Source organism: Eupeodes corollae, chromosome 1, assembly GCF_945859685.1.
Source record: "Eupeodes corollae chromosome 1, idEupCoro1.1, whole genome shotgun sequence".
NCBI classification, from domain to species: domain Eukaryota; kingdom Metazoa; phylum Arthropoda; class Insecta; order Diptera; family Syrphidae; genus Eupeodes; species Eupeodes corollae.
Window position 1 is genome coordinate 7974543 of NC_079147.1, and position 12894 is coordinate 7987436.

The 12894-nt window shown below is 34.1% G+C and overlaps 1 protein-coding gene across 1 annotated transcript; it reads right to left on the bottom strand.

Moving 5' to 3' along the window:
* Positions 1 to 3775: 3775 nt before the first annotated feature.
* LOC129941805 (beclin 1-associated autophagy-related key regulator) lies at positions 3776 to 12609 on the bottom strand. The gene is made up of 4 exons (XM_056050533.1): positions 12172 to 12609; positions 11309 to 12109; positions 4273 to 4541; positions 3776 to 4203 (listed from the first exon to the last, which is right to left on the bottom strand). Exons 1-4 carry the CDS (start codon positions 12396 to 12398, stop codon positions 4037 to 4039), a joined length of 1464 nt encoding a protein of 487 aa, XP_055906508.1. The 5' UTR covers positions 12399 to 12609; the 3' UTR covers positions 3776 to 4036.
* Positions 12610 to 12894: the final 285 nt, after the last annotated feature.

The window sequence follows — 12894 nt, forward strand, 5'->3', positions numbered from 1 at the left end:
TAAATAGAAATAAATGGTACTACAAAGGCAACGAGATTGAAGTTTCTCAAGAATATAAATACCTGGGAGTAAAAATGAATACGGTTCTAGGTTCTAAGAAAAGCTGCTGCTTCCCAGAGCTTGGTCAACATGATGTGGCGAAAAATATTTTACAACCAAATGCTGCTCAAATTTGGGGAATAGATGAATTTGAAGTGGTTGAAAAATTTCATCGAAATTTTCTGAAAAAAATGTTTCATCTACCAAGAAACACCCTAAATTATGCATTATATCTTGAAACTGGGTTGCCTAAGATTTTAACTAATACCCTTAAGTTTCAAGCAGACTACATTTCAAAAATTGCTTTACATTCTGATACTCGTTTAACGAAAAAATGCTGCACTATGAACAAAAAACATCGACTGGTGGATGATGAAATGGCAAAACATAGCCTCTTATTACAACATTAATTTAGACTGGAACTTCAGTAATCTAGACTCCTTAAAAGAACAACTTTACTCCTTAATGCATTGATTGAAGAAGCATAACAATCTGAAAGCAAAATTATATATTTATACAATTAAATTATCACCTCTGCAGCAACAACTATTTTCAGGATAACCTTAGCTACGAAGAAATATCGCTGCTGTTTAAATCTAGATGTTAGCTCATCTACCTTAACGGCAGTCCATACAATGGGCCATCCGACCAATTTTGCACGCCGTGCAACATGAGAGCCAAAGAAGATAACTTTCATTTTATAAGCATTTGTTCAATCTTCAAACAACTAAGACTTGCATATCAAGGAAAGGAACGTTTTACAATGATGGAAACATTCGAAATTTTAAACGGAAGAAACTGGAAAGAATTGTGCAATTTTCTTAAATCTATTATTAAATACAGAAATTTGTTAATGACTGAGTATATTTGAAGTTAAATTTTCTTTTTTTTTATGTTTATATAACTTTTCATTGCCATTCAAGCTAACGGCTAAGTCAAAGCTTTCTCAAATTTATAACCATAATACTTAAACTTTGTAGCCAAATAATTGTTCTAATAAAATGAATTACTTACTTATAAGTCCAAGAAAAACGTTAAAACGGAGTTAAGTTCCAAGAAAGACATTGGGTCAGGAAATCAAAATATTACTATTATGTCAGATAACCAAGCCGCTTTTATCCAAACAGGTGCGTTGGTAGACTAAATGAGCTGGGCAAGTACAATAAAGTCTTCCCTCATTGGGTACCGAGGCACGTTCTAGTGCAGGCAATAGTAGCAAAACGAGTAATGACAGCCTTAACAGGACCACGTCGATATTGCCGAAAAGGATAAAATGCTCACTCAAAATTCCAAAGATCAAACCCTTGGGAATTAACCCTACTTGTACTATTCTATAGTAGAGTAATCTAACATTGAAAAAGACACCTTACCACAAATTTAATTCTTTGTGGAATGAGAAATTTTATCCCGAACAGGGTAAAATCTATCAAACCCAAAGAGAACTCATGGTTTGATTCGAGCTGTAAAGAGGTTATTAGGATCAGAGATGTAAGTTTCCGTTGTTATAAAGCCAACCCGACTGAGGAAAACCGGAATAAGTTCATACAAGCTAGAAAGGCATGTAATGGTCATATTCGTCGAACCAAATTTTTGCATGATCAGAAATTAAGGCAAAAAATACTAAAATGTCCCAAAGGTAGTAAAAATTTCTGGTCATTTGTAAAAAACGTACGAAACACCACGACATCCTCGGTTCCAACGCTCGTCCACAACGACACTCCCTATGTAAGCTCGATTGATAAAGCCAATTTGCTTGCAGCACAGTTTGCTGTTAATTCGACGCTACCGGAAAGTGTCATGAGTCCTCCTGTTCTTGAGAGCGTAAATGATTCAATGGGACGAATCTTCTTTCGCACTCGTGCAGTTGCAAGGGTACTGAAAGACCTTGACATACACAAATCCGCTGGCCCGGATAGTATCTCCCCAATTGTTCTGAAGAGGTGTTCTTCATCGCTGGCAAAACCACTGCGTAAACTTTTCCATCTTTCCTACTCTACAGGTCTTTTTCCGAGCGGATGGAAAATAGCATTTGTCCAGCCTGTCCCTAAAAAAGGCGAATCCTCCTCTCCCTCTAACTATCGTCCAATAGCACTCACGTCCCTTCTTTCCAAGGTCATGGAAACGCTGATTAATTATCAGCTCAAGAAATATCTCGAAGAACGGAAGCTTCTTAATGACCGACAGTATGGTTTTCGTAGCAATAGGTCCACTGGTGATCTCATGGTCCATCTCACCGAACAGTGGAACAAATCTTTACATCGTTTTGGAGAAAGTAAGATTATTGCACTTGATATTTCAAAAGCATTTGATAGAGTTTGGCACCAAGCTCTCTTATCGAAAATGGGTGCTTTTGGTATTGATGAATCTCTTCTTTGTTGGATTAGAAATTACCTTTCTAACCGTTCAATACAAGTTGTATTGGATGGTTACAAGTCTGAAATTCTTAAAATAAATGCTGGTGTTACCCAAGGCTCCGTTTTGTCTCCGACACTCTTTCTTATATTCATAAATGATCTTATGTCTGCCACTTCTAATCCATTAACCTGTTTCGCCGACGCCAGTACCCTCAGCTTCTCATACTCGTTTATAGATTCACATCCTTGTTCTTCGGATGTGGAACTTCAACGGCCGCGTATGATAAGCTCATTAAATTCTGATCTTGACAGCATTGTACAATGGGGAATCAAAAACCGTGTAGAATTTAATGCTTCGAAAACTCAATGCTGTCTCCTGTCGTTAAAGCGTAACATACCCCCGATGCCACTATCTATGAGTGGCACTTGCATCCAAGAAACTAATCAACTGTCAGTACTTGGTATGTGTATCACAGATCACCTTTTATGGAACGATCATATATTTGATATTGCCAAAAATGCTGCCAGGTGCTTAGGATTTCTCCGACGGTGCAAGATATTTTTCACCCCTTCTGATCTGGCTGTAATTTACAAAGCCTTCATCCGTCCAAAGCTTGAATATAATTCGCATATCTGGGCAGGTGCCCCCAAAACAAGTTTAAATCTCTTGGATAGAATACAAAAAAGGGCTTTAAAAATGATATTGAAACATTTACATCGCTAGAACACCGCCGCAATGTTTTATGCCTTTCGTTGTTTTATCGATATTTTTACAAACAATGTTCTGTTGAACTAGCCAGTTGCATTCCACCCCTTAAACAATTCAGCCGTAATACTCGCACTTCCAGGAATGCTCATCAGTTTACCCTTGAGCTCAATTTCGGGCGTACTGTCAAGTATAGAGATTCTTTCTTAAATCGCACATCGAGAATGTGGAATGCTTTAGCCAACTCTGTTTTTCCCTCCCATTTTGATGTTCAGAACTTTAAGACCAATGTGCACCGGTATCTCCTTTGTAATCCTTCCCTATTTTCCTAATGCTCGCACTGTGTTTAAATATAAACATATAAAGAGTACTAATAACCCCTTGAGTGCCTGCAAATTATAAAAAAAAAAAAAAAATAGTTGTAGATTTTGTAATAATCACGAGCAGGCACCACACCATCATTTAAAAATGTATTCAAGATATGTCTATTAGAAGAAAATGAGCTATTCTCTCTTAAAATATTCCAAATGTTTAACTTATTTAAAAGGTCATACGGTAGAACAAGCATTCTGATCCAATTCCTTAGGAAACCCCAAAGGACCAATAGGATTCTCTTGCTCGTAAATTTAAACAACTCATTTAAAAATAATCAAGAATTTCTTTATTTTATTTACAAAAAGTCGGTTTTTCTATAAAATCCAACTATAATTTTAAAAAACAATACTTAAGAATAACCTATTTTTTCGACTACATGACCAAATACAATTGAACAAAAATAAATCATATTTTAAAGTAGCTATGTTATATTTAATATTACATATATACTTTAAAGTATTTCAATCCTATAAGATTACTTTTCTCGAATATATAATTCAAACTTACATAATTTCTATATACTTTTTTTAGATTGTATAAATCATCTCGAGAAAACTTGTGTTTATTTAACCCAACGAAGAATCGAAGCCAAACGATTGGCTGCACTTGTCATAAGACCCTCGGCTATGCTAGTCGTTTGTTGATTTTGTGGCAGCATATTTGATGGGGCTATTTCTTGAGTTGGTAAACTAGATACTGCTTCCCAATCTAGTCTTAGTGAATTTTCATCTTTAAAGAAATTAAAAAAAAAAGTGATTAGACAGAAATTATGAATTGATAATTTTATTTGAGATTTACCTTCAGATTCTGATTCTGTGCCTGTTTCAATTCCAACCAACAGAGAGTCCACCGATTTCATTAATGGAGCGTATGTTACTTCATTTGGACCGTATCGACCAAGTTCACTTTTATCCGAATCCAATGTGGCTATTATATTCTCAAGAGTATGCTTTTCCTTTAGAAGTCTTAGCTTCACACGTTGGGTGTATGCCAGGTACATAATATTTGTGTTTAAACGTGATACTTTGCGTGTGAATTGTTCTTCGTTAAGTTTCTTACAAAAATCCCTAAAAAATGATATAATTAAAAATATATTAATATTTTGCAATCTTTCACTTCCACCGTGTAATCTTAATAACTATTTTAAATTATAAAACAAAATATAAATTAGTTAAGATATGATGCAAAAATCATTTTAAACAATCAAGGAATTCCAAATTCGATGCCAAATACACGCAGGACAGGACAGAGTTTGTTTGGAATTTGGTGGAAGAACTAGGATTTCAGTGTAGTTTTTTTAGCATCTGAAGTTGGGTCAATTTTTGCATAAAAAGAAAGTTATGCTTATGTTACGTTTTGCCGAAGAATACGTGCCAATTAAATTAGAATTAATGCCATATAATGATCCGAACGACTCCTTAATGTTACACAATTAATACTGCCTCCATAATAGAATACACTTATTGCAGGTTCTATTAGTTTTTTTTTTTAATTTTAAAATAACGAAATAAGGATAAACTTAATAAACGAGGTCAAAAACAAGAAAAAATAAATATAAATGGTATTTCCTATTATCTATTACCTCTAATCACTGTACATGACACGAAATCAAGTAGAATAAAATCGAGATGTAAATTAAAAATCGTATAAAAAGGCATCTCGAATTTGTTTGGCGACATTTTTGTACTTCAAATGTTATAGAGAAGAAGTTTGTCGTGCTTAAAAATTGTCCGTTTTCTCAAATATGAAGAAGAATCAGATCTATTCAATAATTAGTTAAGCTTAATTTTCAATGATTCCAACTACTTGTTTATTTTTGATTTCCTTCAAAGATCACACCGACTTATTATAGTTTAATGTTAAACAATTGAAAATACGAGCAAAAACCAAGTGTAGAACACTTACGGAAAATTTCTTCACAGAGTCCTAATATTAGGACCAGTTCTAGTCCCATTATTGGTACTCAATTCAACTCAACTCACAGAAGAACTAGGAACAAATCCTATCAATTTAAAACCGAGTATTTGTTAGGACTTGTTCATAAGCAACAAGCTAGGTCCTGGTCATTATACCAGTTTTTTTTTGTATTATAAACGGGCGCTCAAGGGTTTATTAATACCCTTAACATTTTTAAAATTTAAAGAGGAGATACCGATGCACATTGGTCTTAAAGTTTAATCAAAATGATAGGGAAAAACAGAGCTGGGTAAAGCATTCCACATTCTTGATGTGCGGTTAAAAAAAATAATTTCTCAAAGTTAATATGATGTGCATTCCCAGAAGTACGAGTATTTCGGCTGAATTGTTTGAGGGGGGGAATGCAACTGGCTTATTCGACAGATAACTATTTATAAAAATATCGGTAGAACAACGAAAGGCATGAAACATTGCGGCGGTGTTAAGTGACGTAATTGTTTCGGTTATAGTTCTATCGCCTATCATTTTCAATGCTCTTTTTTGGATCCTGTTAGTACTCGAATCGGTACTTATTGATTTCTTCACTGACGTACTAAGGTAAAGTTCTGTCAAATAAGTACCAGGTACTAGTTAGAACTGGGTATTTTCTGGTACATTCTGTATGGACCTCGAATATAGCAAAAATAATATATGATGTCGTTGGTTGGATTTAATGGCATGTACCTTTGTATATAGGAATAGGACTAAATGACAATTGCATAATAATAAAAATATGCAACCAAAGAATGCATTCTTCAAATCCTTGTTTTGAAACTGGTAATGACAAATTTAATTTGCTGTAAATATCAAATAAGTATAAAAATAATATTTGAAATGTAAATTTGTTGTCAAAATCAAAATTAGACCACTTTTAGACGCATTACTACTTTAGACTGTGTTGTGAAATTAGATCGAGTACTAGTGATGTGGAGGAATGGAGGGGCATTAGTTTTTTTTAGGACTACGCATTAGGCATGCTAGCTACACTTTGTACAGCTTCAATTCAATTAATTTTAGTGTCGAAAATCAACATACATACCTAAATTTTTAATTATTAATGGATTTCAATTTCATTTCGAGTGAAAGAGAAATATAGAACATAACTGATAGGTTTTGGAATAATAATAGGTTTTTTCAGTTGAAAACCTGACATTTACGAAAATGGTTCGCTTAACTGGTGATTCTGCCACAGCCACATATCGTGCTTTTTAAAGAGATTATAGTTTACAAAATCGTCCAACTATGCATGAAATTGGCAAAATTATGGAGAAATTTGTATGTATTTATTTATTCGTCTTAAAAGTTATACACTGCATTTAGACAAATAATTATGATACATAACATAAAAATAAAATGCATAATTTTAATGCATAACCAATTTACTTATTTATGTTTCAAAACATTTCTATTAATATTAAAATCAATTGCAAAATCATATTCATTTAAATCCATACAAGTTTTTGTGATAGGTTTATACTTAGCATAGATAGTAATGTGGTAAGGAACATTTAAAAAATCACAGTCAGGCAGTTTCTAGAACGCGCATAAATAAAAAACGTAGATAAAAAACTTGACAGTCAATATTAAAATTCAAGACATCAAAAAAAAAGTATTGAGTTTAATTTTCTTGTCTGGGCAAGAGGTTTTAGATCAATTAAAATAGACTTCGTCTCATAAGATGGAACATTTGAATAACCATACATTTTTTGTAAGGCAAACTTTGTGAACCTTTTTTGAACATTTTCTATACGAAAAATGCTAGACGCGGTAAAGGGGCTCCATATAACAGTACAATATTCTAAATGTGGTCTGACGAGACTAGAATAAAGTGCTTTTGTTGTATAGGGATCTTCGAAATCTTTTGGATTTAGAAAAATCTTTTGGATTTAGAAAAACAAAACCTTAGTTTGGTTTTGAGATCGCATGGTCTACGTGATTTGAGAAATTCATTTTAGAATCGAAGATTACGCCTAGATCCTTATGGCTATCAAGTCTTTGTAAAATGTCATTTTCAAGTTTATAATTATAATTTAATGGACGGTGATTTTTAGAAAATGTCAAAACGCTAGATTTCTTATTGTTAAAATAAAGCCCATTGGTATTACACCATTTAATTAAATTAATTAGATCAATTTGGACTTTTTGTTGCATAGTTAAGTAAATTTAGGGAACTGAATATTTTCAAATCGTCAGCAAAAAGAAGACATTTAGAAAAGGTAAGATTTAATGGTAAGTCGTTAATAAAAATGATAAAAAGAAGTGGTCCAAGGTGACTACCTTGAGGAACACCCCACAAATTTATAATTTCCTTAGACAAGGCATTATCAATTTTTACCACCTGTTTTCTACCTACTAAATAGCTCTTTATCCAACATTAGGAGCTGAGAGTGAAATCCATATATCTCTAGTTTTTTATGTTGAACGCGGTCGAAAGCCTTTGATAAATCATTGTAAATAGTGTCGACTTGAAAACGCATTTAGATCTGTGATATACAAAAATTTGAAAATATTGACAAATTTGTAGTAGTGGATCTACCTTCTAAGAAACCATGTTGGTAAACTGAAATGTTATTGTGAATAAGATTATATAATTTGTTTTTTTTTTTTTTTGCTACAGCTTTAAAAACCTAAGGAATTAACTGCAGTTTTGCAATTGGTCTGTAATTTTCAATCGAACTTTTTGTACCTGTTTTATGTAGGTGAGTTATTATAGGGTATTTCCATTCATCTAAGAACTCGCCATTACTTAAAGAAAAGGTTAAATATTATACAAAGTGGTGTGGCAAGTATATTGGCACAAGCTTTTAAGAGAATTGGTGGAATATTGTCTGGTGAAATAGAAAAACTTTTTTTCAAGAGATAAAAGTACTTGTAAGACATTGTCTACAGATAAGACACTGCATTAGTTACATATGTTGTAGGTCCTGTGAATCATCGTTTTGCTGGACTCTCTGAAAATATCGTACTATTGAAATATTGTATAATTATAATTAGGGTTCTGAGAATCCTGACGTAATTGAAGAGAGGTTATAACATCCACAATAAGTCAAGTGATTGGACCTTACTTCTTCGAAAATGAAGATGGAAAGACTGTTACCGTCAATTGATAATGATAACTGACTTTTTTGCCTGTTATTGAATAATATGACTTGTGAATATATGGTTTCAACAAGACTGTGTTACATGCTACACAACTTCAGCGAGAATGGTTTATTGCAAAGACATTTCCTTGCCCCGTTATTTCTCATTCTCGTATACGAGAACTACCAACATGAAAACACTATTAAAGTTTTCCTGGTTTCCCTTCAAAAAGTTGTTTTTAAATTAGGAAATAAATTTCAAGTCATAAGTTTTAAATTTGAAAACAATAGCGGTCTACCCTTGGCAACATTGCTAGCATTAAAACTAATAGAGAACACACTTTACTTGCTTATCATATTTGCTGATTTAAATAATACTTGCACAAAATAGGAAGAGAGTAACTTAAAATGCAAGTTGATTTAGTGTTTGCCTTTAAGACTCCTCTAAATCACAACAAACATGGGTACAATCGTGTCATGCGACCATTTGTAGCACAGAATGTTTTTGATAATTTTTGTTCATACTTGTATCTATTGTATATTATTTAGTTCTCATTTTTCTAACTTATTTATAACTGATCAGATAAATAAAGTTAAAATTTTAATAGACAGTTAATCTTTCAGGCCATTAGAAAATTTATTCTCAAATTCAGTTGACTTCAAAACTTGCATGAAATGCAATAAGTGTGCACGTTCAGACAACATAGGGGACTTGAATTTTAGGAATGTTTCTAGTCTCTGATTGGCCAGCTGCCAAAAAATTACCTTCCAACTAAGCCAACTTTAGTGGAAAGTAAGACAAGAAAAATCTCCCTACCTATCAAATCAAGTCTACTTCTCTCAAAATGACAGTTGATATTATTTTTTTATTCCACTGAAGCTGCACAACTTGCAAAAGAAATAAGTAATATTTGTTTACATTACAATATACCAATCGTGATGGACTTGTAGCTTGCCTCAGGAGTTTTCGTAGACAATAATGTTTTTAGTATTGTTTGTACTATGAACTTTTAGTTAGGTTAGGTTAGGTTAAAGTGGCTGTTGGTTGGGAAGTCCAACACCCTTAGACCAAAGTATGGTCCGTTGTGATACCACATGGATCAGTTGATCAGCTTAACTCGTCGAACCAATTGGAGCTCCGAATGAAACGTGGGAGACAAATAACGTCAGAACTTTTTAGATCGCTGGTATCGTTGAAGTAGTAGTCTCCAAAGTAGATTCTACGTCTTTGTGATAAGGCAGGACATGTGCACAGAAGATGAGATATTGTCTTCTCCTCCTCCTCGTCCATGCAACTCCTACAAAAATCATTTGCAGGGGCTCCAAGTCGAATAGCATGCCTTCCTGTCAAGCAGTGCCCACTCAGAATGTGAAATGCCTGACATTTTAAAAACTAACTAGTGGTCTTGGTCAAAATTTACGTTCAAAGAACAAAGTTGACTGCCAAATAAATCCCTTATGTTGTCTGAACCTGCCCAGTTTGAAATTTCTCGCAGATCTTCCTTCGATATTGATTTCTGGTTTGCCCTTATTAATAACATGTAAACAAGGTTCAACCATCTCTACTCTTGAACTGCGCTCTCAAGAACTTTATTATGTTAATTTGAGCGTATACAAACCCCCACCATAAATAATAATTTGTTATTCAATTACAATTGACAATTTAAAAAAAATAAATTATTGGATATAATGGCGTGGGCTACTTATGTTCAAATGCCACACAAACAAGTAGTTTTTATATCGACTCAACATAACTGAGAAAACCAGTTTCGGTTCTCAAAATAATTCTGTGATGACACCGGACTCCAACAAAACCAAAGGTTGAGAAGATTTTGTCGAACAAATTGTTTCTTTTTATTTCTGCACACGTCGAACACAACGATGGCCGAAGGTTGTATTTTACAACTAGCAGCTCTAGCGACTGTCATCATTCTTCGAAATTTCAACCCATCAAGAAAAAAGAAACGTTTATTTAGAATCGATAAGCTCATCCCACTTGCGGAGGAGCTGACGGACACGGAAATAAATAAACGTTCCCAGACCGTCTCGCAAAAGAAAATAGTGATGCCCTTCACCTTATGAGGAGAATTCAACAGGTCTTGCGAAGAGTTGCCGAGAGACTTCCTTGCAAAGGGGTTAGATGTTCAAAAGCAAAAGACGCATAAACAGAACCGCCTGTGACTGTTGCGGAAGATATTGTTGCCTTCTACTATCTTCGTCTAGTGAGGTAAAAATGGACCCCACGCCATGGTTATGAATTATTTCCAGAAAAAAATCACAAACAAATTTATAAAAGGTCATTGATCATAAAAATACATACAATTAATGGAACATTGAATTTCGCTGACATTTTTAGTAATCCCATAGAAATAAAATTAAAATCAAAAAAGTTATGAGTGTTCAATTATGCTCTGGGGTACATTTGGACTAAAAGAGGGTTAAGTAAATAAACTAAAAATAAGTATGTCGAAATAAGTTGTCAAATCAAGTTTTCAAACTTCCAAGAAGTGAGAAAATTGACTCCTTAACTTTAAATTTATGAGAACTATAAGAGATTTTTGTTTGTTCCTGAATTTAGCAGAATATTGTTTAAACTATGTATGACTAGAAGAAAAAATTTGTATTGTCGCATCAAGGGCTTGGGAAATCCGCATATAATTTTCTTGTATCTGGCCCAATTAACAAGCGAGAGAGAAAACAAAAGAAAAACCATCTCCATATTAACTTTCAACAACAGAATTTGAAACAAGTAGAAAAAGAATGAAATTTTTAAGATAACATATTTTAAAAATACTTGCCCGTAAGCCAGCTTAAATGGCAATCTCACGTTCAAATAGAAACTTAATAGATTAGTCAATTGGGTTGTGTAAGTGAGTGCTCCAGCGATGCGGAACGCAGCTACTCTGCTGGGCGAAATTTCATTTGTGTCCGATTTCGGCACATCGTCTTTATTCTCCGTCAGCCAATCCAGATAAGCTGAATAGTCGCCATTGGCCGGCAATGAAGGCGCTACAATCCGATATTGCATCTCGCTTATGCCACTTCCATGGAACACCCATTTGCCACGTATGTATGATGTGTTTTTGGCATCGGCCAATGCCGCAACTGTATCTGAGTCCTCTGCAACTGTTGCCAGTGTTCCTCCACCTTGATGGTGCATCACCACCGTCCGTTCGTCCTTAAGAACAACTTCAGATATGGGAAATATATACTCGACCAGCTTCTGAATGTCAATACAAGAAACTTTCTTTAGCTTCTCAAGCAGCTCATTGTTTTTGTCACGTAATTTGTTGATCTTCTCAGTACGATCGAGTACATAATCTTCCAACTCTTTTACCTTGATGGGATATTTGGGAAGATGTTTGTTCTTCTCGGTATTGGCTGCTTTGAGTTCGTTCCTTTCTTCAAGCTTCTTGTTGATTTGCACTCGCTTGTTCGATATGAGTTGTTTTAACAATGTTATTCTCTCCTTCTTGCGCTTGATTTCGAAGTTCATGTTCTCGGAAGTTTTTTGTTCCTTGATCAGGCGCTCATATCGATTGCTGTAGACCTTTAGACTGGCCTGTATTTTAAGGTACTTTTTTTGTTTCTGAGCGAAACTGCAATAAAAAGGATTAATTAGATATTTTCGTCTATAGAATCTACAGAAGTTATTTGAAACCTTTCATCAAAGTGGTGCGAGGAATGTAAGAAGTCACCTTTGCGGATACAACACCGACAATGGAAACTTTTCTGTAAGGTTGTGCACAGCGGACACCGGAACCTCATGTGATTACTATTGCTATGGCAGTCCTCGTCGCAAGCATCATTCGATGATGAAACATGGAAATTTTCTGGAGCCTTATTATTGCTCTCATCTGAATCATTGCTGTTTATGCTGGATGCCATCGCAAGTTTGCTTCGTTGGAATACCTTTGTCGGGCTCTGTGGTGCTTGGAATCTATTTTAGCATTATTTATATTAAGTTGTTTATAATGAATAGTTGATTATTTTGTATGGATTGTTTAATATCAAAATTAAAAATTAAAATCAAAAATTTTCGTCGCAATAACTTGGCAGAGGTTTCCACACAAAAATGAAAATCTTCACAATGTTTTGATTTTGACACTTCTTTGGCAACAGCTGGCGTGGGGGAACATTTTTCTTGCAGATTCGAGCAATGGGAAATTTTTTATTGACTAAGGGGTAGATTACATTTTGGTCTTTTCTAATTTATTCTGTGTTATTGTAGTCTGCGTGGTTGAATTTTTGGGATTCGGTATATGCTGGAGGAACTATATTATATTAAATTTTATATTAGATTTCCTCTATGGTTAAGTACATAGTGAATTATTTTTCCACCAACTTACTCTGATTTGAGATGCAATCTATTTATTACATATAT

Coding starts and splice junctions, on each gene's coding strand:
- LOC129941805 (XM_056050533.1), bottom strand. CDS start 12,398: ATGGCATCCAGCATAAACAGCAATGATTCAGATGAGAGCAATAATAAG. Junction 4,542..11,308: donor CCATTTAAGCTGGCTTACGG/GCAAGTATTTTT, acceptor ATCATTTTTTAG/GGATTTTTGTAAGAAACTTA. Junction 4,204..4,272: donor CACAGAATCAGAATCTGAAG/GTAAATCTCAAA, acceptor ATTTCTTTAAAG/ATGAAAATTCACTAAGACTA.